Source organism: Equus asinus, chromosome 1 (assembly GCF_041296235.1).
Source record: "Equus asinus isolate D_3611 breed Donkey chromosome 1, EquAss-T2T_v2, whole genome shotgun sequence".
In the NCBI taxonomy this organism is placed as follows: Eukaryota; Metazoa; Chordata; class Mammalia; order Perissodactyla; family Equidae; genus Equus; species Equus asinus.
In genome coordinates, this window is record NC_091790.1 from 112,486,580 (window position 1) to 112,511,246 (window position 24,667).

General features: G+C 45.8%; 2 protein-coding genes across 15 annotated transcripts in view; one reads left to right on the forward strand and one right to left on the reverse strand.

The window, feature by feature from the left end:
- CCDC146 (coiled-coil domain containing 146) overlaps window positions 1–5,790 on the forward strand; it is a 115,231-nt gene extending 109,441 nt beyond the window's left edge. For 2 of the 3 annotated variants that reach the window (XM_014850479.3, XM_014850482.3), the window contains exons 17-19: window positions 395–532; window positions 3,665–3,913; window positions 5,246–5,790. In XM_014850479.3, coding sequence (XP_014705965.1) covers window positions 395–532; window positions 3,665–3,913; window positions 5,246–5,449 — 591 coding nt within the window. In that variant the 3' untranslated portion in view covers window positions 5,450–5,790. The remainder of the gene's footprint in view (window positions 1–394; window positions 533–3,664; window positions 3,914–5,245) is intronic. The other variant, XM_014850483.3, reaches the window with a different exon arrangement.
- A 1,936-nt stretch (window positions 5,791–7,726) lies between these two features.
- The window catches only part of GSAP (gamma-secretase activating protein), a 79,183-nt gene continuing 62,242 nt past the window's right edge, over window positions 7,727–24,667 (reverse strand). For 2 of the 12 annotated variants that reach the window (XM_070505807.1, XM_070505769.1), the window contains 11 exons: window positions 24,148–24,179; window positions 22,719–22,780; window positions 19,139–19,234; window positions 16,726–16,796; window positions 16,550–16,597; window positions 16,331–16,425; window positions 11,741–11,860; window positions 10,791–10,852; window positions 9,134–9,235; window positions 8,878–8,977; window positions 7,727–8,475 (listed from right to left, as the gene is read on the reverse strand). In XM_070505807.1, coding sequence (XP_070361908.1) covers window positions 8,384–8,475; window positions 8,878–8,977; window positions 9,134–9,235; window positions 10,791–10,852; window positions 11,741–11,860; window positions 16,331–16,425; window positions 16,550–16,597; window positions 16,726–16,796; window positions 19,139–19,234; window positions 22,719–22,780; window positions 24,148–24,179 — 880 coding nt within the window. In that variant the 3' untranslated portion in view covers window positions 7,727–8,383. Of the gene's footprint in view, window positions 8,476–8,877; window positions 8,978–9,133; window positions 9,236–9,658; window positions 9,954–10,345; window positions 10,534–10,790; window positions 10,853–11,740; window positions 11,861–14,357; window positions 14,410–16,330; window positions 16,426–16,549; window positions 16,598–16,725; window positions 16,797–19,138; window positions 19,235–22,718; window positions 22,781–24,147; window positions 24,180–24,667 lie in introns of those variants that run through there. The other 10 variants (XM_070505779.1, XM_044769352.2, XR_011502225.1 and 7 more) reach the window with 9 other exon arrangements.

Sequence of the window (24,667 nt, forward strand, 5' to 3'; positions counted from 1 at the left end):
TCTTTTAGACTCTTGCCAAAAGAAATAAAAATGAGTAGTTTCAAGATGCCCACCTTTGTCTCATAGCCCAAAGGAGCAATTTGGGCATCTTGAATGGATTAATTTGTCTTCCTGCTGGGAGCACATCAGAGGAATGGCAACATGGAAGCTAGAGGGAGCTGAGAGGGCCCTTCTCCACCATGGAGAGGAAGAACTCCCAGAGCTATCTGGAGGGGGCTGGGGCCCGGGAAGTGTGGATTTAGCCCAGCTCTAAAGACTTTCTAGAGATATCTTGGTAACTGCAAAAGCAATATGTCTTCATTAAGGGGGAAAAATAATACTGTAATTAGGAAAGAAGATTTTAACTTGCATGACCTTTTTTTTCCCTTCCTATTGAAATTGCTCTTGACCGTAGCTGGCACTACAGCTAGCCAAGAAGGAGGAGAAGTTGCTGGAGAAGGATTTCATCTATGAAGAGGTCTCCCGGCTAACGGACAGGCTCTCCAGCAAAACTCAGGCCTGCAAGCAGGACACACTGCTGTTAGCCAAGAAGGTCTGCCCAAGACCCTGCCTTCTCTCTTCTGCGCTTACTCCTTTCTTACTTGTCATTTTCCACACTCTTTATTGAGAAGTGTCAGAGAGATTAGGCTTTTTGACTAGAGAAACCTAAAGATGTAAAATTAAAAATGGAAAGATGACTCTTAGAGAATTGTCCAAAATAAGTTTCAGTCTTGTTTCCTGAATGAATTTACTTTATAGCAGGAAAACCCAAGCTTTTCAATGACAGTATACAAGTTTCACTTTCAGGGCACCTACTCAAATATGATGATTATTATCTTTATATTTCATGTGCCAAATTAAATCCTTTCTAGTTCCTTGTGAATGGAGGGCCTCACCTATCCAGCGGTCTGCATGGTAACTGCCCCAATCCAGAACTCGGGCAGATCCCAGAAATGGAAGGGAGCCATTAAAGAGAACAGCAGTCACACAACACCTGGGCCTGTCACACTGTGGAGTGGAGCCACCGCCAGGCTCCAGTAGTGAGGAAAGGCCAGCGACATGGAGCTCCCTAATTTCTGGAGCACTAATCCGGAGTGCTGATTCAAAGCTACAGGGTCTGGGCTGGGACTACTAGAAGCTTCAGTGAAAGGAGCAGCCAGCAGGAGGGACGCTGGTGATGCAGACGCAGCAGGACCTGGCCCTCCATGGCCCCTTGGAGCATCCCGCTGTGACAGCACAGGGAGTAAAGTCAGCAATAGTTGCTGCCCCTGCTCTGTGGGCTGTCATGCTAGGCAGGAGGGCAGAACCAAAGAGGAAGGGACACATGGCCCACACTGTCTAGAGGGGCAGACAGCGAAGATAATAGATAATGGTAACCCCACCCCCGACTGGGCTCCTGAGGGCAGTGGCCGTGCCCTGTTCTTATTTCTCCAATGCATGTGCTAAACTCTAGAAAAACATTTACTGAGTAAGTAAACAGTCGCATTCTAGAAACAGTTCTGGCACACTAAATAAGTAGGAAATTATTGTAAATCTCAAGGCTCCTTTGCGTTTTATTTGGCTTCTGCTCTGACGACTTCCACTACTGGACCAATCCGTCCAGCGGCCTTGTGCCGAATCACCAGTTTACTTCACAGAATAAGAAATGTTGGGACTTTTTTAGGCTCATGAACTTTGTCTGAATTAGCATGTCCAATGTTTCTTTAAATGTTGCCTTCCTTCCTTTTGCAAAATGAATGTCCCTTTCTTTGGGGGAAGTCAGTTACCCCGAGGGCTGGCTTGTCAAGGCTGATGGGAGAGTCTGTCTGGAAGTTAACTGTGATGCTAGAGAAATGCCAGTGATGTCTACTGTGACCCTTCATGGTCCCGTGGCCAGGAAGGTTCCAGCATAGCTGAGATCATCTCCTCATGGTAGGCAGAGCTGGAAGGTAGAAAGACATTCAGATCCCAGATCTGTGATTGACCAATTCCAGCAAGTGACCTTGAGCAAGATATGTAAATGATCTTCAGACTGAGTTTGCTGATCTGTGAAATGGGTGTGACACCAGCTGAAGTTGTTGCAAGCATTACACAGTCGAGCAGAAGTGGCCTAGCCCCTTGCGGGTGCTCAACAAGAATGCGTGTCTCGAGTCTCTCATCTTAAGTTTGCCAAATGAACAGAAAATGTGAAATCTCAGCCAAGACTTAGAGAACCCAGAATAACACCATCCTTTCTTTGATTTATGGAGAAGGGAAGTTGGCTAGTTACACACACACATGCACACACCCCGCCCTCCAAAGTGCACGATGGCTAATGAATTACGAACTTTAAGATAGACATAATGACTCATCATTGAAGCTTTAAATGGTAGTCATTTTTTTTAAATGGTAGTCATTTTTATTCAATGTTTGCTTCCTAAAAATTAGTGCAGTAAGGAAGAGTTATAAAAATTTACATTCCTTATCAAGGAGCCAAAGTTGGTATATAACAGTCAGCAGTTACATTTTCAGAGGCAGGTAAATCACGAGCAGCAACATTTCTCCAGGCAAATGTACGGATAGGCCAGTGCATGCTCGATTAGGAGAGGAAAGTGTTTTGGGGTCAGGTGTAGTTTATGGAAGCTCATACGCATGTCTCAGTTCACCCTAGTTCAAAGGACTAAAGGATTAAAATAGACTAAGAATTTATTCATTCCCTCATTCAACAAACATTTTAGCTTTGCCTGGTGCCTCCTATGTTCAAGCACCATGCTGGGCACTGGGAATATGAATAAAACAAAGAGTCCTTGCCTTCACGCAGAGTACATTCTTCTGGGACGACAGACAATCGCCAAATAGCTGAATACATAGATCATGTCAGTAGTGAAACAGGGCGTGAAGCAGAAACAAGGCCAGGCAACAGGACAGAGGGCGTTGGCAGTGGGAGGTGCCACCACTCACAGCCCCGCCCTGGCTGCAGCCCCTTTTCAGAAAGCACACAGGTACCACCAATTCCAAGCTCACTTCTTTTCTGTCCTTTAAAATCAGTTTTTCCACTTAGTCCTATCTTTTAATTCTTTGATGATAAATAGCTGGTGTGAAGTGGTAAACACACACACACAACCAGGAACATTTCATTTCAAATTATTGGCCAGATTTTCCCAAGCAGGTCAGCTCCTGCTTGTCTGTGACCTAATCTTGATGTGTCCCAGGAATTACGATGGCTAATACAAACACGTTGAGGTGTGATCCTTTCCATTGACAATCACTTCAGTGTAGGATCTCTGCTGATCATCTTATAGAAGTAAAGAGTAACTTTTAAATATTGTTTTTGTTCTACCAGATTTTTTTCTGCTGGATAAGTGACTAATAACATGGCAAAAGTAGGTCAGAACGTGGACATCAAGAACACATTTTTCCCCCTCTCTTTATCACCCCTTAAAAAAAGAGATTGAACTATTCCCCTCCACGCTATCCACTTGGAAGTCCAGTATCCAGATGAATAGATCTCTTCCTTTTCCCTCCTTGTCCTTATTTACACAGCCAGGGTGTTGGGCTCAATCGCTGAGGTCTCCTCCAATTCTTATTTTCTATAAACTCCCACTTAAACTCTCCTTCCTTCGGGCAAGAACGCCCCCCACCATCACAGACAGGCAGCAACCTGCCATTTTCTTCAACTCTTCATGGAATGGACACATAGGCTAAGCCTTGGGTTCTTTAATTCTAGATGAACGGCTACCGGAAGAAGATCAAAGATGCTACTGAAAAAATGATGGCTCTTGTTGCCGAGCTGTCCATGAAACAAGCTCTGGCCATTGAACTCCAAAAGGAAGTCAGGGAGAAAGAAGAATTCATCTTCTCTTGCAATTCCAGGATAGAAAAGGGTCTGCCACTCAATAAAGAGATTGAGAGAGAATGGTTGAAGGTACTTCGAGATGAAGAAATGTATGCCTTGGCCATCGCTGAAAAGTCTCGGGTAAGCTGTGGCTTCTGTGTTGCATTTATAACATGTGGCAGGAAGGGTTGTTCTCAGGGGCTTCAGTTCTCCCAAAATATAGGGAAAATTTCCCCCTCTATCACACACATAGTCCCAACAGTCATTAGAAAGAAACTTTGTTGTTTTACAATATTCTGTAGACGCATCAAAGTACGATAGTCCAAAGTGCCATAATATTCCCCGGGGAACACTGGGCAGCACCGAGTCGCACCCCACAGTCTTACATCCTGGGCTCTCACTGGCATGGCAAAGACTAGGCTGGCATTGGTTTTATCCACAGGTCTCCAGTCTCTGTCCTTGCACCCTGCTCAGACCCCACCTTACTCTTCCACGCCCATGTGGCAGCCCCACCACACTGCGAGGCCTCCAGCATATTACGGTTGTCAGGGCCTTCTGCAGACTCTGCACTTGCTGTGTATCACCAGCCTCAAGGCCACCCCTTTCCTCTCCCGCCACTGGCCTAAGGCTAGGTCTATCACGGACTCCGCCTGCAAGTCGGGTGCCCAGTTCTTCCGCCTACTCCCATGACCTTTCAATGTTCTTAGAATGGAATTTGGCATCTCATTCTAAGGAGACTACATCCTGGGGACCTACAACTCACTCTCAGACTGTTAAGTAGACGTCCCAAGAGGATCACTGTTCACTCCCTAACCCAAGAATGAGGTGCCTTCCCAACACATACCAGGAGCACCCGAGAGCAGGGCTGACTTGTAATTCCCACAGCGCCCGGGACTCTGTTTTGTAGGGCATTCAGATTTACCTAGGGTGTCCCGCTGTCATTTACCTGTCTCCATTATTTAGAATTCCTTTTAACGCTCTCAGAGATTCCTCTGTTTTCCAGCAGCGCAGGCAGACTCTTGAGGACCTTGAGGCTCACGGCCAGCCGCTGCCCACTGCTCTCCCTGGTCCTACTTCACTCCTTATCTCTTCCTTTGCCACAGCTGCTCATCAGTGACTTTCCAAAAGAAATAGATTGTCCTGCCTTTGTCAAAACATGCAAATAATTAGTGCTTGATGACAGGTATTGAGGTTGGAATATAGTGAATTTAGGACCCAGCAACCAGTTCATGGTAAACCCGAAACCCCAGGAAGAGAGTGATGCTTGAGCAACATGGGTCATTCCAATGAGCTGGCATGGGGGGGTGTGTGTGTATGGTGACTCCACCCTCACACCCTCCCATCCCTTTGGAGAGTATCAGCCAGCACAGCCTAAGGCTTGCTCAGACCCCATCTGCGTCTCTTGGGCCCTGAGGATGAAGTGACTTCAGCAGAGTTTTCAGAAAACTGAAAAACAAAAATCATTCTTTGCAGGAGTTCTTGGAAGCAGATAATCGCCAGCTGCCCGATGGTGTTTACACGACTGCAGAGCCGCGTCCAAATGCCTACATCCCAGAGGCTGAGGCCACTCTTCCTTTGCCAAAACCGTATGGCGCTCTGGCTCCTTTTAAGCCCAGTGAGCCTGGGGCCAATATGAGGCACATAAGGAAACCTGTTATAAAGCCAATAGAAATCTGAGTATGTGACCAATGCAGGCTTCTCGAGGAGTTGTGTCAACCAGGCTTCCTCATATCTACAGCTGGAAATGTCAGTGTAATCGCTCCAAACTACACACAAACATGGCATCCATCATCAACCACGGAGGGCCACACGGCATCCTTTCACACCGACCTGTCACCAGGCTTCATCTGACGTTGAGTAGGACACAGAATTGTCCTACAACTATGTCAAAGAGGATATCTGCATTGCCCATTTCTGTCTTTTTCACTCTGTATGTTGACTACCTTTCAGAAATATATAGTAGGCCAGGCACTATGAAAACACAATAAAATAAATCAGTTTTCAATGACATACAGAAATTGGCAGACTGGTCTTTGTTTATTGAAGGAAAAAAAAATACTGTTCAATCTACTCACTTTAAAGAGAAAGATAGAATGATTATTTGAAAAGGAAAATAGCCTGAGTATCATAGGGGCAGAACTCTGTTAAATAAATGGCTGTCTTTGAAGTGAATGGTGGTAAACCTAAATCAAGGAAAAAGCAGTGGGAAGCTTGTTGTGTCTAAAGTAATGTTATGGTGATTCTTTTTACAAGGAAAGAACCCTTTTGCTACAAAAATAATTATGCCCCGATTTATCTTTCTTATAGATCTAAATTTTTCACAACGTTATATGCAAATAAATTCATGATTATTCTAAGTTCTGATACCAGATTTTTCAAAATTTCACTGAAAATATTTATAACTTTGCACATGAAAGAGTTGAAAATGAGGCCAGTTCCACTTACTTCATTACTCTAATTTTATTGCATTTCACCCAAGTATATTTTCCTAATTTTGTTTTTACACTTTTTCACATATAAAAATACACATGTAGATTTGAAATCTGTGATTTTAAATTCCTTAATATGCTCAAACTCTATTTCATATTGGTATCAGTTATGAATTTTATTTCACAGCTGTGGGAGTGAGAAATATCACATCCCTTTATTTTGCTAAATCAAACAAAATCTGCTCCGAGCCCCCATCCTGCCAGATTGGAGGGAAATTTGAGCTCGTTCTCAGTCTACAAGTCCTGGCTCTAACCTGATTGCTGTGAAGCTACTCAAAAGCAATTACACGGGAGCGCCTATGAGGAGTGACTCTGCGTAAGCTGTGTGGTTAATACAAAGAAATACTGCACGCTCCAAACTAGCTCCTGTGTCGGAGGAATCATATGCTTAAGTTTCACAACGTGTGCTACTGGCTCAGAGGGGAAGGCGCCACTGTGTGTTGGAATGGCCAGGGACCACGGTCCCATGGAATGTTTATCTGGCCCTTAAGCATAAACAAGATTTCCATAGGTGGAAAGGAGATTCCAGGTGGGGAAGGAGCCTGAGCAAGGCTTGGAAGTAAGAAGACACAAGTTGGGTTCAAGGTGCAGTGGTCTGGCCCGGCGGGAGCAGCGTGTTCACATCGGGAAACTGTGTAAGTTCGGGGTTTGGGAGACCGTGTGTGTCAAGGAGTTTGGGTTTTATCCTGTAACGAAGGGCATGTTATTGAAGAATTATGAGCAGAGGAGTGACAGGTCAAACTAGTGTTTATCTCAAATATAAGTCAGATGAATTAGACTTTAGAAAGCGACTGAAACAACCCTAGCATGAAAAGAACAGGGTAGGGAATGAAAAATAGTGATCTTATCAAGAGAAAATATCAGCACTGCCTTGCTGAGACGGCTCCAAGATCCTGAGACTCAGTGACCACAAAGTATTTGACCAAAAAGGGAAATTCTGCAGGAGAGGACGATTTTCAGAACACAATAATGATTTTAAAAAGAAGTTGAGGGGCCGGCCCAGTGGCGTAGTGGTTAAGTTCGTGTGCTCTGCTTTGGTGGCCTGGGTTTGTGGGTTCAGATCCCAGGAGTGGACCTACGCACCGCTCATCAAGCCATGCTGTGGCAGCGACCCACATACAAAATAGAGGGAGGTTGGCACAGATGTTAGCTCAGGGCCAATCTTCCTCACCAAAAATAAAAATAAAAAATTGAATTATTATACCAGCTAGTAATACTTCTTATAATCATTAAAATTTCACAAGTTCAATGAGGGAAACAGTGTGAAGAAAGAAAAGTGAAGGGTTCTGAGCTGACTCCAGGCAGCAACTGTAATTAAGGGTCAGAATGAAGTCACTGTAGGAGAGAGAGGAAAAAAGAGAACTAGTTTGGTGTCATGGGGGCCTTTGAAGGGCCATGTTCATGGACTCATGATTCATGGATGGAATAAAAAGGCTATGTTCAAAGCACAAAAGAGCCAGGCCAAAACTTCCCATTTTTTTAATAAGACATTAATAAATCAAACTTTTATAAATATAAAAAAACTTTAAAATATTAAATACAGTCCCATTTGAACCATCACAAAGACAAATCCTACTCTAAATACTGTATGTACAAATTGCTGTATGTTACAAATTATTCTATACTGGAAAATAGCAGATTTGACTTAGTCCAAATTCAGGTTTTTAAAAAGTATTCTATTTCCAAACATAGTTTTTATGCAATATTTAATTTTTCCATTTGTCACATGTTATTTTCAATGGCACATCTAGTTTTTGTTTTTCTAAGCACTGTTCCCTACATTTTTAAAGCACATTTTATTTCAGAGTGCAACAGAAGGCAGCTTTTGGCCTATAAAGCGCGAGGAAGATAAGTCACCAGGAGGAGCATCATTTATGCCACTGCCTCCTCCCTGGACCGTTTGTCATCTCTCTGTACCTGACTGCTCAGCTGCTGTTCAAAACTTGGATGAGGGACCACTGTGCAGGTCCGTCTGGACAGGTGCTGGACTGAGATCCAGATGGCCCACACTCTATTCTGGTCTGGGGTACCAATTTTAAATATTGCTCAAGAATCGTCAACAGAAGTAGAGCCAATGAGCAAGATGAAAATATTGGAAGCGGAGAGAATTGCGTTTCCTCTTTTATAAGCCCAAAAGCACCGTGGTGTGCTTCAGAGCGGCTTCCTCGACAAATTTTGCGTCCACATTGTCATGTCCTTCAAAAGCATTCAGAGCTGGAAAAAAGAGACAGAAAAGAGTGATTATGAAGCCATGGAACGTTGATAACATTGTGCCCACACTCACTGAATCATAATTATTTTTATATTCTGGGAAAACACGTTATTCTGAGAATGTGTTGTTAAAATTCATTAAACCTCAGCACCAAGAAAGGCCATTCGCGTCAACCACATGAGTTTTTAACCTCTTAAACCCTTTTAAGACCTCAAACGTGATTACTCCTTTGGGAATTTACTCTAGGTAGTAAACTGTGTATTGCTAATTAAAACCAATTTCATTAAGGACCTACTTATAAGTAAGGGATATTTTGGAAAGAAAAAGGTACACAGTGGTGAACAGGGACTGACTGCCGTGTCAAGGGAAACGCAGGGACACGGGAGAGCAGAGGCGTGAATTACCTTGACTGGAGGATTCTATATCTGTCAGGATTCCAGTGAAGTAGTTCAGAGGCAGAAACTCTACACTGTACGACGACTTGTCAATCACAGAACTCCGGGGCTAAAAGGGAAACAGCTCTGGTCTCAGTTGACGCTTCAAAACAAGCACCAACTGAAAATGCTAAGAACTACAATTGCTGTCCTTAGGGATCTGTTAAAATGGGGCAAACAGGACCCAAAAAACATTTAGTGGGGCTGCGCTTTCACACAGACTCACCTGTTTCTTATAGTCCTGAAGCAGTCGCTTCACATGGTTCCGTGAAATAATGTTAGAACTCATAGGATGGTCCCAAAGTCGACAGATCTTCTGACCAATAAGCTATTGAAAGATATGTAGAGGAGGATTTTTAGGGCAGTGAAAGTACCCTGTATGACACTATAATGATGGATACATCTCATTACACATTCGTCCAAACTCACAGGGTGAACACGAAGAGTGAACCCTAATATGGACTTCGGGTGACTATGACGTGTCAGGGTGGGCTCATCAGTTGTAACAAATGTACCCTCTGGTGGGAGATGCTGACAGTGGGGGGGAGGCTGGGCATGTGTGGGGGCAGGGGGTACATGGGAATCTCTGTAGCTTCCACGTAATTTTGCTGTGAACCTCAAACTACTCTAAAAAAATAAAGTCAACAAAAAAAATAAAAGGATGGAAAAAATAGGAGAATATAGCTCACACTGCATTAAGCAAATGGACCTTATATCTAGTCATAATTTTTAAAGTATTATTCCACGGTACCTGGTTCGTCTACAAGACAGGCCCTTGATGGTTAATGACTCTTGTTGAAAGGCCGTTCCCTATGAGGTGTGCTTCTGAATTTTGAATAAATACTCCCTTAAATCCAGCCTGAGGTAAAAGCAGTTTGTACATCAATGTCGCTAAATTCTTTTTCTGAAATGGAGTTCATCTGCTATTCTTCAAAACTGGGCATCTGCATGCCAACCCCAAGTGATGTCTTGATAGGAAACTAAAGGTTGTAGGCACGTTTAGATCAACCTCTTTGCCCGCGTCTTGCCCAGAAAATTTTAATTCCCTAAGAGAAGGAGGCAAGAAAAATCAAATTTGGAGACCAAACTAAAAGTTCAGGGATATTCCTCAGAGAGACCTAGCCCTGGAAAATATGCTTTGTTTTCCATTCCTGCCTTTGCTTCCCTAAACCCGTGAGGGGAGAGGGTGTTACAAAGCAAGACGATTAGGTCCAGAAGGCAATGGACATCTCCTCATGGGAGGACCATGCCAGAGATGGAGTGCCGTGCGAGGCATGTAAACAGCACACGGAGCCGGCTCAGGCTCGAGGGCCAGGGCGTCACGGTCAGGGGCTCTGAAGACCTTGCTGTGGAATTCCACGTTCTCACAGTATTTCTGACTCTGAGAGCTAATATCCCCCACAAAAACAAAGAGAGCCTGTGTAACCCGTTCCCTCGTGTTTCTGGTTCTTCCTTTGACCCAGGAGTGCTTTCCTGCCAGGGTGGACACGACAGTGGGAGGAAATGCGGTTCCAGAACCTTCTGACCTCACCTGTATTTAAATTTCTTATCAGTTTAAAGGCCAAGAGCACATGTTTCCCCTCTCCGTCGCCTCGGACTCACAGATGTAAATATTAGTGTGGTTTCCTAAGAGGAGAAAATGGCTAAATGTTCTAGGTGGGCTGTGCCAAGGCATTACAAAGCCAGGGGAGCGAGCCCTGTGCAGGCCCAGGGGAGCCGCCGATGGAGGGGTGGGGACAGACGGGGTGGCTTGGAGAGGGCTGAGAAGTCAAACAATTCCACTGACTTTAGCCCAAAGCAACTAACTGCTCTTCTTGCAAGAAAAAATGGAAGGAGGTTCCTGCCAAGGGTTAGGGAGAAAATAAAAGATAATTCAGGCTTACCGGAGGAAGTCGCACAATGATGCTGAATTTCAGTTTTTCACTTTTCTCTGTGTTGTCCAGATCTATAAGAAAGTTTAGAAATGGGCAAAAATGAAAAAAAAACAAGCAAGCTCCATTTGAATACCTGAGCAAGCTAATAATACTTGAGTGCTTCATGCTTCTAACACACGTCCCAGCCTTGTGTTTCAAGCAAAGTCTGACAACGCTCTGAAGTTTTGAGTTTGTGTCTCTCTGCATAAAAAGAGATTTTGTAATGAAGCTGTTTGTACCTATCATGGGACACGGTTCTGTAACTGGCTGCCTGTCACAACGCAATTTTACCGGCTAACCTGAAACAGAAGGCACCTCGCGGAACGGCAAGCACTTTAATATGTATTAACAAAACTCCTCTATAAAATACCACAACTGAATAATTTACGTGAGAGTGATTCCACTACACACATGATTTAAAGTCTAAATTCACATAAGCCTGCATTTCTCCCTAATTTTTCTTGCATTTCAAGTCTAACTTGGAGATGACCGAGTTAGTCAGCTGAAAGTCAGCCATTTCATGACATTTTCTTGAGAAATCGAGCCTTCAGTCTCCTTGTCCTCAAGTGCCCTCTTGTACAGAAAAGGAATCTAACAGCCGAGCGTGTACTGAGAGCCCTGTGGGGCCTCTTGAGGGGCGAAGGCCTTCAAATTGGCCCGATGGGGGTTACAGGAAGCGATCTGCCCTCCAGATAGAGGGACCAGCTGTGCCATTTATGGGGCCTACTGCACATGAAAATGAGGAACCCCTTGTTCAAATAGTAAGAATTCAAGATTTAATGCAGAGCGTTCAACGGGGCGTGGGGCCCTTCTGAGGGCGGCAGGGCCCTGCGCGCCCACCCAGGTGGCACACCCACGGAGCCACCCGTGGGTGGTGCTCAGACTGGGAGGAGCAGACCGGCCACCTGGGAGCCTCTTACCTTTCATGAGCCTGGTGACGGCCGTTTCCGTGAGAAGCAACACCCCGTTATCAATGTAATGCAGCAGGTTGTGCAAAGGGAGACAGCGCACGCCGAGGACCGTGTGCAGAGTGTGGAACCCTGGGAGGAGGGACCCGGGAGGCAAACACGGTTGGCCAGCATCCCACCTTCCAGAGGGGACGAGTCTGGCGATGCTAACACAGCACTTACTCAGTGCTCAGCACCCAGAGTCAAATGAACGCTCCTTGAAAACGAGGTCTAAGCGCCCTTCTTTGTACTATCAACGCCTAAGCATTGTGCTGGGTATCCAGTCAGTTCCCACTGAGTCTGAGTTCCCTTCACCTTGTGCCCCTTCCTAGGCAAAAAGAGCGCAAGGCCTGCCCCATGAAAAATGGTTTCACTGTTTAATAGGTTTGCAATTCCACGGCAAAATGGCCAGGGGGGAAAAGTAACAGGAGAGCTTCCATTCCACGTGCCCAGGCTGAAGGGCTGGTGGACAGGGACCATTTTGGGGAAGGGGACAAAATTTGGACCAGAAGGGGGCAGTCTCTATGCCTGATCTCTGGGTAGGCCCTAGAGAAAGGCTTTCGTGGTCTTGGACTAGATTATAGAGAAGAAGAATTAAAACGATACGGTCTGACAGCAGATGATGGAGGAAGGCGCGCTCTCCAGCTGCCGTCTCCGTGGGCAGGGCTACCCGGCGCCCACAGAGCCAGAGCTCTACGTGCACCACTAAGCATGAAGAAGAAGAACAGCTTCCACGCGAGAGGCAGCTAGCAGGCCAGGAGAGAATCAGAAAAGCCTCCTGGACAAGACGCACGTGAGCGGAGCTCTTGGGGGTGAATGCAGGGCCCGCGCGTGGGAACGAGGTGAGACAGTCTCCGAGTGGAGACAGCAGAAAAAGCAGGGTCAGCATGAGCAGACCGAGGCTCGGGTCCTGCTGTGCTTCCTAGGTGTGGGTAACTCAGCCTTTCTGGGCCTCCCGCTCTGAGCCTAGAGCCGGGCCATGACGAGCACAGCACGTGGTGTGACAGCAGCGACCAACACCAACCACGTGCGGGGCCTTCAGTCCACGCACTGGCACCCCACCCTCACAGACGCCGTGAGGTGACCCCACTTTCTAAGTGGGGAAACCGAGATTCTCAGGAGCTCAGAGACACGCCCAGCATCCTATACATAGTAAGCGGCAGAGCGGAAATGTGAACGCAGGCTGTGGGATTGTAGCCTCGGCTTTTAACCACAACCTTGTCCTCGGTGACTGGTAGGTGGGTTAACGGGACAACATGAACACAGGCCCAAAGATGAGACAGCATGGCGCGTGTTGAGAAAGGACTGTGTCATCCAGTTGAGTTGGGGTCTGGTGTGCAAGAGGAAGGATGGAAGGTAAAGCTGGAAAGGTTTATTCAATGAATCCCAAGAAATGTATTATTTAGTAAACTTCAGGGGGGCCCTGACAGCTTTCGAGCAGGATGGAAAGAGGATCTGAGCTTTACGTTGGGAGTATGAAAATGGCAAAAGGCAAAGGCGGCTGGAGGAACAGTTTGCTCCAGGAGGAAGGAGGACCCGTCAGGAGGCGACTGGACGACGCCGAGCAGGATGGAATGAGGGCCCAGAAGGGAACGAGAAGGAAGGGGTCGGAGAGGCACAGCGGCAGGTACCCTCGGAGACAGATCGGATGTGAGTGTGGAGAGCCGAAGACTCGCGGCCTAAGCTTGGGAGCCTGCGTGACGAAGAAACGATGGCCAAAGGGCAGGGACTTGCCTCAGAGAAATCATGGAGGCTCCCCTCTGAGCACATGAGTCAAGAGCAGTGGGGGACTTGTGTCCGGAGTCCTGGCAGCGTCCAGGCTCACACAAAGTGCAGACTCTGCTCACAGCAGATGTGAACGGGCTAACAACGAGAGGAGGCCACTAGCTTCCCTGAATCCAAAAAAACAGTGCTTTTACCAGCTGCTCAACAACATGAGACTTTTCAAATGGATTTGGACATTCTTCCCAGGATTAAAAACAGTGACAAATTGTTTCTGAAGAAAAGTTTATCATAGATTTCCTGGATTCGAAATTCCTTCTCTGGTCCTGCGTCCATGCCCTAACGGTCCCTGGGGCCCTGCCTCCTCTAACGCCAGGGCACAGCCCCAAATCCAACAGCCCACCCTCGGCCCCCTCTCTGCGCATCAGCTCTAAGCGACAGAGCAAATGGGCCGCCAGCAGGCAGCCGTGCCCGAAGAGCGAGCTTCTCCACCAGCCCGTCCTCGCCCTCCAGGCTCCGGGTCTTCTCTCGCCAGCGAGGGGACCACCGGTCCCTCTTAAACTGCAAACGCTCCAGCTCTCAACCATGACTTCCTTTTCGTGGTGCTCATTCCCTTTTTGCTTTAAACAATTCGGGCGACAAGTTTCTGACGTTTGGAACTCAAACAGTTCTTACTGCTCCAGCAGGCCTGGCAAGCAAGCACATTTATACCTATACGCAAAAAAATGCCGAGTATTTACACACACACACACGACCCGGCATCGCTTCGCCTCTATTTCCATGTCACATGAACATTTCAGAGAAAAGGAGAGAGAGAAATTGCTCTCCTTACTGGATCCATGGACACAAGCCATTAAGTCTTACTCACAATAATTCTCAATCACCATGGATGACATTTTGTTTTCCTTCCTTATCCGTCCCTGTGGAGGAAGGCGATATTCTGTAGAAAGTGGATTTTTATGAGCTCCCACAAATAATATTGTCCCCAGTAAGTCAGTTTCATTTATTTACAAAAGGAGCTTGAACGTCCAGGATGAACAAATCTGAAAGTGTCAGTCCACTCCTCTACCAAGCCTTTTGTGTTAGTGACAAATAATCAGGAATTTAAGCCAGAAAGCCACAGAAAGTTTACATGAAATCCCTTCGGTCTTTCTAGAGGGCATTTCGTAATTCAGATTCCATTGGGATCATTTAAAGACATCCATTCTCCACAAGAATCATCACTTTCAGATCCCTACAAAGTCAACAGACACTCCTTCTATGCCCCCCCTACAAGCAGACCCTATCAGATAAGGGGTATGGAGAAAGACAGCGTGAACAAGCCCAAACTGTATCACAAAAGCAGAGAGGCTGAGAGGTGCTGTGCGGGTTTTCAGGGCCCATAAATAGCCAAAGTTTCAGCATCAAATAATTCAACTGGAATATAAAATTCAAGAGGCAGCACAGAATAGTAGTTAAAAGCACAGATTTTGGAGCCACACTGCCTGGATTTGAATACTGGCTCTGTTGCTTAATAGCTGTGTGACTTTATGCAAGTTACTTAACCTTTCTGTGCCTCAATGGCACCATTTATAAAATGGGAATAATATTAAGTGGAACCCTATGAAAGTGCCACTGTTGTTGGTCAAAACCTGGTTGGATATCGACAATTTAACGTGGTTCAACTTAAACTCCTACCACCTAGGATTGTTAGAATGAAAATTAAATGTGCTAAATTGCGTAAAGTACTTAGAACAGTACCAAGCACAAAATGGGCACCATATACATGCTGGCCTAAAGTGAATGAATAAAGGAATGAATTAATGATGGAAGGATGATGGATGGATAGATGTGTATGAACGGAGAGATTTAATAAAACTGGCTGATATATACTATGTAGTGACGGCTATCAGAAAGCTTAACACTCCTCAGAACGTACCTGTAATGAATATAAGGCAGGTAGTTTATACCAAATGGGAGCTTATTTGTCTCTTATAATGAATACTGATTTATATGCACATCTTCCCAATTAGACTTTTGTTAATTTTTGTAACTGCTCTAATTTTTAGCACAGCACCTGGCATGTTACAATTGCTCAGTAAATGTTTGTTGATTGAATGGACAAATGACCAATTAAATGAATGAGCACATACACACATGCCAAGGGTGTTTTCAGGCCTGATTTGGTCCTGTTTCCAAATCCTAAGGAAAACTTATAGCTTCCAAGCACTTAAGAACTCAATGTCAGCCCAGTGGCGCAGTGGTTAAGTGTGCACGTTCCGCTTCGGCGGCCTGGGGTTCGCCAGTTTGGATCCCGGATGCGGACATGGCACTGCTTGTCAAGCCATGCTGTGGCAGACGTCCCACATATAAAGTAGAGGAAGATGGGCACGGATGTTAGCTCAGGGCCAGCCTTCCTCAGCAAAAAGATGAGGATTGGCAGATGTCAGCTCAGGGCTAATCTTCCTCAAAAAAAAAAAAAAAAAGAACTCAATGTCTGACACCCAGCCAGACCCACTTCCGCCTGAGTGTTAACTTTCTCGATCAGATAAACTAGGCCTGGAGACATCAGAGAAAGATCTTCCTAAATCAGCTCCACTGGCTCAAAGCATCCTAGAAAGTTGCAGGGGACCAGCCTAGACCCCCCCAAAGTGAGTGACAAGCTGCAGCAGAGTTCCACAGTCTGGAGAGAACCGGTGAGCAGAGACCAACCCCCCGCCCAGCTCCCACGGTGACAGCAGACGCCCAACCCCTCACGCACAGGAGGGCTCATCCTTGAACTTAATGTGCCGAAGTCCAGGCCCCTCGGGAAGAAGAAAGAGCACACTTCTTACCACAAAGGACAAAAGAGCCCAGACTTACCAGGGGGCAGAGGTAAAAACAAACTGTGAGTAGCTTCCAGAATCCTGGTCATGATGTGAAAGACTGCGAATTCAGCGGCGCTCGCCCGCCTGTTGCTGGGTAAATACAGAGCAGCACATGAGCCGCGGAGCTCGTCTCTAGAACCGCTGTTGTCTAAGCGAAGCTCAGGGTGCCACGTGCAGAGGGAAGGCATGCTAAGCACGAGGGGCTATGCCTCACCAAAACCCTCCTAGATACGATGGCGACCGCCAGCCCAGTGCCCAGACTCTAACAACAGGAAGGTAAACGATAATGATAACTGTAAGCTTCAAAAAGGCTTTGCTGACACAGGCAGCTATCAGCCGCTTTGGCCCTCTGTGCACCAGGATAAGAGAGAGTGAGAAATACTTGCGTACAAGTGGAAAATCCAGGGGTGAAGGTTGTGTCTCCTCCAGCTGGCTTCCAGGATTTGGCAGATGAGATCCAGCTGGAGGGAGAGACAGTTTGTTAACCTCCGCTCATACTCTCTCTCTCAGGGACCCCACGGCTGGCCCGCCACAGCTCTGCCGGGCATGTTCCGGGCAGCTGGCACTCAGGCTGGGCCCGGACACGGAACCAGCCTCTCTGAGATCCGTTCTGAGGCACTGGAATCCAAGACAGAGAGACTGAAAGGGAGCCCCAGAGCCTAACAGAGCACCCTCTGTCCGTGTGGGCAGCGCCCCGGCCGAGCTTCCTGGCCTGGCCAGCAGGCCCCGCCGCTCACACCCCCAGGCCCTTGTGCACGGTGAAGGTCAAGGGCAGCCGGGTTTGCTCCAGGACTAGTACGTGGCAAGGGCCAAAGCCGGCGGTCAGAAGGAAGGAGACACTAAATAGAATGGAGGTCCTGAGCATAAGCTGTGGTGTGGACTGAAACCGGGTTCAAGTCCAGATTCTACATTTTTCTAGTTTGTCAGCAACAAGGCAGTGCCCGCGAAGCTGTGATCAGCCTTGAATGCACTTGTGCCCACGTGGGCATCAGAAAGGGCCTCATCCAGGCACAGAGGCAGGTTTCTGATTCTCAATGACAGAGATTCTCAGTTTCTCTGGCTGAAATCAGGGAAGACAACGCGTAAGCAATATTGACAGGCTCTGCGGCAACTTCCGAGGATTTGTTTCGGAAAAGCCGTGCGGCCACCCTCCTGAGAGGGGCCGGGGGTCGTGGCCGTTTGCTGCCGGGCAGGGGCAGGCAGGTCTGGCCTCAGTCGGAGGCTGATGAGGCGGAAAGTCAGGGGCGCTGAGTTTTCTGAGCCTACATCTGTACCATTTCTGGTCCTATGGGTCCTAGGGGGTTGTTAACACAAAATAGTGTTGAAACTTTTATACAACTAACTATGGGAAGAATGACGCTTGAACCAAAACCCTTAACACTTGGGAAGGTGAAATTTAAAGTCAACAGAAAGAAAGGTGACAGGTGGACATGTTAAACAGCTGTGTGTTATTAAAGGACTGAAAAATCAAGTTAATATCAACACGGGGAAGATGAGAAACACATTGACCAAGTGAGCTCCTCAGGACAGTCCTACTGCAAAGGAGAATTGCATAAAGGTCCAGTGCCCTGATTATAAGGATCAGTGTATGAGAATACCAACCTCTCCTAGTATATACGTATTTTTTGTTTTTTTGAGGAAGATGAGCCCTGAGCTAACATCCGCTGCCAATCCTCCTCTTTTTGCTGAGGAAGACTGGCCATGAGCTAACATCCGTGCCCATCTTCCTCTACTTTATACACGGGATGCCTACCACAGCGTGGCCTCATAAGCAGTGCCATGTCCACACCGAGGATCCGAACTGGCGAACCCCGGGCTGCCAAAACAGAATGTGCAAACTTAACCGCTGCGCCACCGGACTGGCCCCTCTTTCCTCGTATATTAAAAACTATGAAACTCAAACCTCACTGTAGACAGTCAAAGATATTATTTAAAAACAGTCACTAATGACTACAAAAAAGGCAGCAACTTTAAGATGAAATGTGAAATTAAAACAGGGCCATATCTAATAAATTTAACTAATCTCCCAGAGTTGAATGCAAAAGTATATGTTTGCACATTGGCTCATTTGCATACTGGTCTTACCCAACTTGGAGAAACAGAGTGTTCTCTTTCTGTGCATTTAAATACTTTTAAACATTTGTCCAGCATCTTATGTTTAGGTTCTAAGCAGGGGCAGGCCTCAACTCCACATGCTTTTTGAAAGACTCAAGACAGCCTCAAAATTCAGTTTGCAACATCACTTCTATTAACACATGAACTGGTGTTATTAATATGGATGACAGAATTTCAGTGAGTGGCTACCGGGTAGATGAGCTGCTGATCTCATCAGCAAACTCTAATAAGCTCGTATGTATACAACTGAGCTGGAATCTGGCCTAATTGGGCCATTGGAACTAATTGAGAATTGAAGTTCCAGTTCTTTCACGTCTGCATAAACCTCCACGTACAGAATGATTATCTACTGTTTAATAAGGAACTGGAAGATGCCAAGACACGATGCGAACATTTGGCAACCATGCTAAATTCATCGCTGTTGTATGCTCCCGTGGGCATGCAATCACTATTTGAAAGGAGCGCAATAAACCACTTTCGAAACCAAGTTCTCTTTGCTTTTTGGTTCTTTTTTCCTCTCCACAATCTATAGCACCAAATATACTGGTCTGAGGATGGGCGACCTCCAAAAACCTAATTTGAAAAACATACTGAACCACATTCTGAGAACCATATACCGAAGGCCGGGGTCAGGGAGGGGGAGCTGAGGTGGGGGCAGGGCGGGTGGAGAACAAAAAGCAAGACCAACCTGTTTTGAAATGTAGTCCAGAACCATCTGCTCAATTCTCTTCTTTTCTATACCCGGTAGGTGTCTCAAAAGATGGTCTTTGAGTTCAGACACCATCTGAAAACAGGACATGGATGAGACAGAAGTCACAGCCTACCCACTCACGCCTGCAAGTGGTCTGAATGAGATCCATTTATTAACATTCCTTATCAATATGAAAAGTATTGGGTCTGAAGATCCCACCAGCAGGAATGCATCAGCCTCAGTGTCGCTCTGACGGGCGTAAATCAGGGGCATAAAGGTCTTCCCCAAGAGGAACTGCTCATGATCCACCCCAAGCCCAGTGAGCAGCTGAGAGGCAGCCTCCAGGTCCTGGCGAGAATTCTCCAGCGCAAGTCACTAATTGAAGAGTCAGAGGCTCTGGGATCCACCAAAGGATCGAGGTCTACCGCTCCTGGCCCTGGGGAATTGACGGGAACAACTCTAAACACGGCGTGACTGTGCTAAAGGGGGTAGGGCAGAGGGGCAATGGTTTGGGTATTTGGAAGGACAGACACGGTTAGGAATAAAAAGGAAATGCTTCAGGTACCCTCGTCTGCACACAGAAGTAGACGTGCCACGCAGCCTCCTGACACGCAAAGTTAAAGAAATATTCATTCTAGCGCTTGTTCCAAACCCGCTCTGCGCTGATCATCTGGGGGCTCCCCAATCAGGGCGGCATTCCCAGCCCGCCCCACCCTTTGCCTTTCTCTCTTCTTCTCCTTCTTCCTCCTTTTTGCTCCTTTTTTCTCCCTTCTGCCTGGGTGCCTCTCTCAGCTAGAGACCCTTCTGGCTAGAGAGATCCCTGCACCAATAAACAGCCCATGGGAATTGAACAACTGACATCACACGTGCATCTATCTTCCATGTTAGCAGGTTTAACTAAACGACTCCCTCAGTAAAACTTAGTCCATGGCATTCCGGGCCGAGACAGAGTGGTGTATTATCGCAATTCGGTCTCCTGCAGCTGCTCATTGATTTGGCTTAGAACAACAAAAAAACCCTCTTTTTTTCTACTTAAGATATAATATATTTTTTTGTGCTTTTTCTACATTAATCATAAAGATGAAAATTAAAATTGCCCCAAATCCCACAATCTACCTTAACATTTTGGTTTTATAATTTTCCTTTTTTTGGTGTAGATGCTCATTCTAATGTTTTATAATCTGTTTTTCATGTAATAGTTTATGTCATTAAATATTTATCACACTAGTCTTAATGCAGGCACGTATTCAATTTTATGGATGTACTATAATTGAACTATTTATTCCCTTCTTGTACATATGGGATATTTCTTTTAATACTGTTAATAACACCATAAAAAAATCCTTACGCAAAAGCTGTTTGCCACATCCCCAATTATTTTGTCAGATTAAATTTCTAGAAATGGAATTTGTTGGGCCACATACTTCAGTTTTGTGGAGATATTGCCAAAAGGCCTTCCTCTGCGGTCACACGAATTCTCAGCTGCATTGCACACGGCTGTCCAATTCCCATACTCTAAACTTCCCTAGTATGACTTTTACATTTTTGACAAGCCAAAAAAACCCCAACCAACCAACCAACCAACCAACCACACAAACAAACAAACAGACAGACAAAATACTTGTTCTGTTATCATTTGATCACAGGAACAAAAAACACCTTTTTTCTTCCCCTCCCCCAACTCAAGACTTTTTGGCCTAAATTTACTTCTGGAAATTCATTGGTCACGGCCTTCGTCCATTTCCCTTTTGGTGTGTTGTTCTCTTACTGATTTACCAACTTTATCTGTACACCAAATGTTAATCATTTATCCCATAAGTTGCAAATATTTTTTCCAAATTTATTCTTTGCCTTTTTGTTTTTCGGTTCATGTTTCAAGTTTTCAATCTATCATTTCCTATATGTCTATGTTCAATAATATACTTAAAAGGCCTTCTCTATTTCAGTATCACTTAACCACCCACTTATTTTATTCGAATTCTTTCACACAGGTTAATTTTTATATCAGACTCCTTAATCTACCTGGTATTTCTGCTGGTTTACGGGATAAAGTGGTGGCATTTGGGGAAGGAGGAATCTAACTTAATTTCCTTTTCGAAACAGTCAACCACTGACTGATTAAAATTCTTTCTTTCCACATTGATTTTTAAATTCCTCATGTATCACACACTAAAAATTCAGCTTTAAACTAGAGTCTCCTGTCTGTTGTTGCACAAGCACCATATTGCTTCTATCGCTGTCGGTAACCACCCGTTTAGATGTCTGCTGGTGGCAGCCCCACTCTGCATTTTGTCAAATGAATCACTTAGTCGACTGTCAGAGAAGCTTCATCGGCTTTTTGGTTGTAATTGTATTAAACCTAGATGCTAAGAATTTGGAAACGGAATATTGTTTTTCCCTATCTTTTCTAACTGGTTAATCCTAATAAAATAAATAAATATAGGATCACCAGCTTACTAACTCGCTCCTTATTATTTTCCATTTTCCCAGTTGACTATTTTGTTTGTTTGTGGCATTAGACAATCATAGCATCTTCTTTTACTTTTGTTTTTTATTGCATTGGCTAGAACTTCCAGAAGAATATAAAATCTTAGTGAAAATAGCAAGGAACCTTAACTTCCTTTTGATTTTAGTGGGAATGACTCCAACGTTCCATTAGGAAGGATGTTGAATATTAGGATCAGACTCTTTATCCTTTGTCCCACTGAGTTAGCGTATTCCAGGAGCGGAATTTTATTCTTAATCAACTTTCACACCTATAGAGATTATCTTTTTCTCCTCTTTGACCTAGCGATGTGATTAATTACATTAACATATTTCCTAATATTAAGCATTCCTGGAAAGAACCCCACTTGGCCATGTGTTTTCAAATAGTAAAAGTGGTCATGGTCAGATCTTGATTTTAAAGTTACGCTGGCTTTTTAACGTGATTAAGAAGCTTCCCCTCTTTTGTCACAAATACTTTACATAGCATGGGGATGATCTGGGCCTGAAAAGTTTGCAAGAACTAACTCATTGAATCGTTTGGGATCATTTTGGAGATAATTTCTGGCATTTTTTTCAAACTATTTCATGGTTATTGTGCTTTCAGGTTTTCTATTTCTTCTGGGATCAAGTTTGGACATTTCTATTTACCAAGGAAACTTTAACTAGAACATTTAGTGTTAACTAGTTAAGTAGTGTAACTAGTTAGTTTAAGTGTATGAATATGTACTTAGAAATATTTGTCTCATATTTGCTTTATTCTGTCGTATTTGAAACCCCGAATACAAATGCCACAGAGATGTTGCTCTTTCCTCTCAAAGCTGTACATTTCCCTACGATGTTTCATAATTATCTATTTATTGGGGTGACTGGTTAATGTGTGTCTCCCTCACTAGACAACAAATCCCAAGGGGGCAGAAATCACACATGTGCTGCTTCCCACTCAACACACACAGGGCCTCAGTGACTGGCAGCGGCTGCGCGTCGAAAGAACGAATGAAACAAGATCAGAATGAGAAGCACAGCCCAGCCTTCTCCCCTGCGCCTGGACCCCGTGGTCCACCAGCCCCCAAAGAGCCCGCAGACCACTTACCAGCCCCACAAGCAGCCTCTGGTGATTGTCTTCCTCCTGGAAGAGGGGTGTTAACCTTGGCTCTGGAATTGAACAGAGCAACAGTCAGGCAGGAAGGGAACCAGGAAACGGGCTAGAAGGAAGCGGAAGCAGCCTGGGTTTCCCTGCTCTGAGTCACTGGGAAAACATAACACTTTGCATCCTGATAGGATGACAGCTTTTCATTAGCTAAGTGTGACCTGGTCCTGCAGGCTGAACTTATCACTCAGGTGACACGCAGGGAGCTCTGTGAAGCAGAGAGGTAGAGTGTGGGAAGGCAAGACAACAAGGACACACTTTGCAACACCAACAGGCTCGGGCTGGGATTTGTCGTCAACAGGAGACCTCACCACCCTCGGAGAACCTTGGAGAACCTCTGCTTCGCTGACTCAGAGCCTCCGGGCCTCCCTTAACCCTGTGATCCCAAGGATGGGCACTTGGTGGCAGGATGGCATGACTCCCTTCTTTCTGACCCCCCAGAGTCCAGGGACTTGGGGAGTTACTGACCTGAGGGGACCCGTCAATTCCTGGGGCAAAGAATACTAATTGGCACAAGTTATCAGACTGAAAAGGTTAAGCAGATCCAGATGGAAAAGTGACGGGTAAGGTTAAGCCAAATGGCACTTTCTCCACCATGATTTGCTTGGCACCAGCAAGCCGAGGGGGGCGGGCAAACTGGTCTCCTTGGAAGACCTGCCCTCTCACGCCCTTCACAGCAGTGGCTGCCCGCCCTTCCCCTCCCGGAAGGCCTGAGGCCCAGCCCAGCAAGAGGGCAGAAGCGCCCTGGTCCCAGGCTGACAACTCCCTGCTGGAGGGCACGATGCCTCTTGACCCCTTGGAGGTTCCCTGAGGACAACGCACGAAATGGATAAATGGCTTCCCCAAGAGCACACCGTTAGCATGTGGCCCAGCTGGAGTTTAAGTCTGGGTCCGGCTGGCTCCAACCCCACGCTCTTCCCCGTAACCACCTGCTGACCTGGAGGCTGCTCATCTTCGTTCCCCTCTGACCCAGCCACTGGGGGCCCAAGTGTTAACCAAAATGAAAGGAGCATAGAGTCAAAGACTTGATCCCACAGCTGGAGAGAAAGCAGCCCTAAGGCAAGGGAGTTGCCAAAGTGCACCCCGTGGGTCCAGCCAGAGGGCATGTTAATTAGACCAACCCCAGGAGGAAACATAATAAAAACGAGAAGGCCAACCCTCAGGGACTCCTCCAGCAAAGGCACAGTCAGCCGCTGTGCCAGGACGGGCATGGAAGGGGCCGGTGGCCACTCTGACAGGAAGACATTAAAGGGTGTTGCCTTCATTACACGATTGGAGGCGGTTTTCTTGCCAACCCACAGAGCAGGAAGAACAGCGTCACAAACAAAACACTGACTGAAGCCCAGAGGTTTTGTTACAGGTCTTTTCTTACCCAAACGCCTTGCTTCTAGCTTGGAAATCACCCTACAAAGAAATTAGCCAATGTTATTGACACAGGAAATATTATTTTAAAAAAAACAAACAATGAAAGCCACAACACCATACAAAGATATCTTCTTCTAAAACCCATAAGACCACTGCAGAAACCGTTCTCAGACTGCCAAACACCTCAAAAACTTGAAGCAACTTGGCAAAAGCCACATTAGGCAATTATAAAATCTCAAAACCCTTTGGTGCAATGACCATAATTTAGAACAATTGCAGCTCTTAGTTTTTGGAAATAATGGGAACAGAAAATAGAACCGGGGTTGGAACAGGGCCTCTCCTTGCAGCACTGGGTGACTCATCTGTTCAGAAAACAACGCTTTCAAAATAAGAGCAAGCTCACCAGCCCAAGCACACTTGTTTAAGTCAATCTATTGTCTGCACCCCATAAAGCGCTCAATTAATAAGAGCTTTCTGTACCACTTATCCCTTTTAAATCATCCATCCCCGGGAGGCAAGTCTATAAA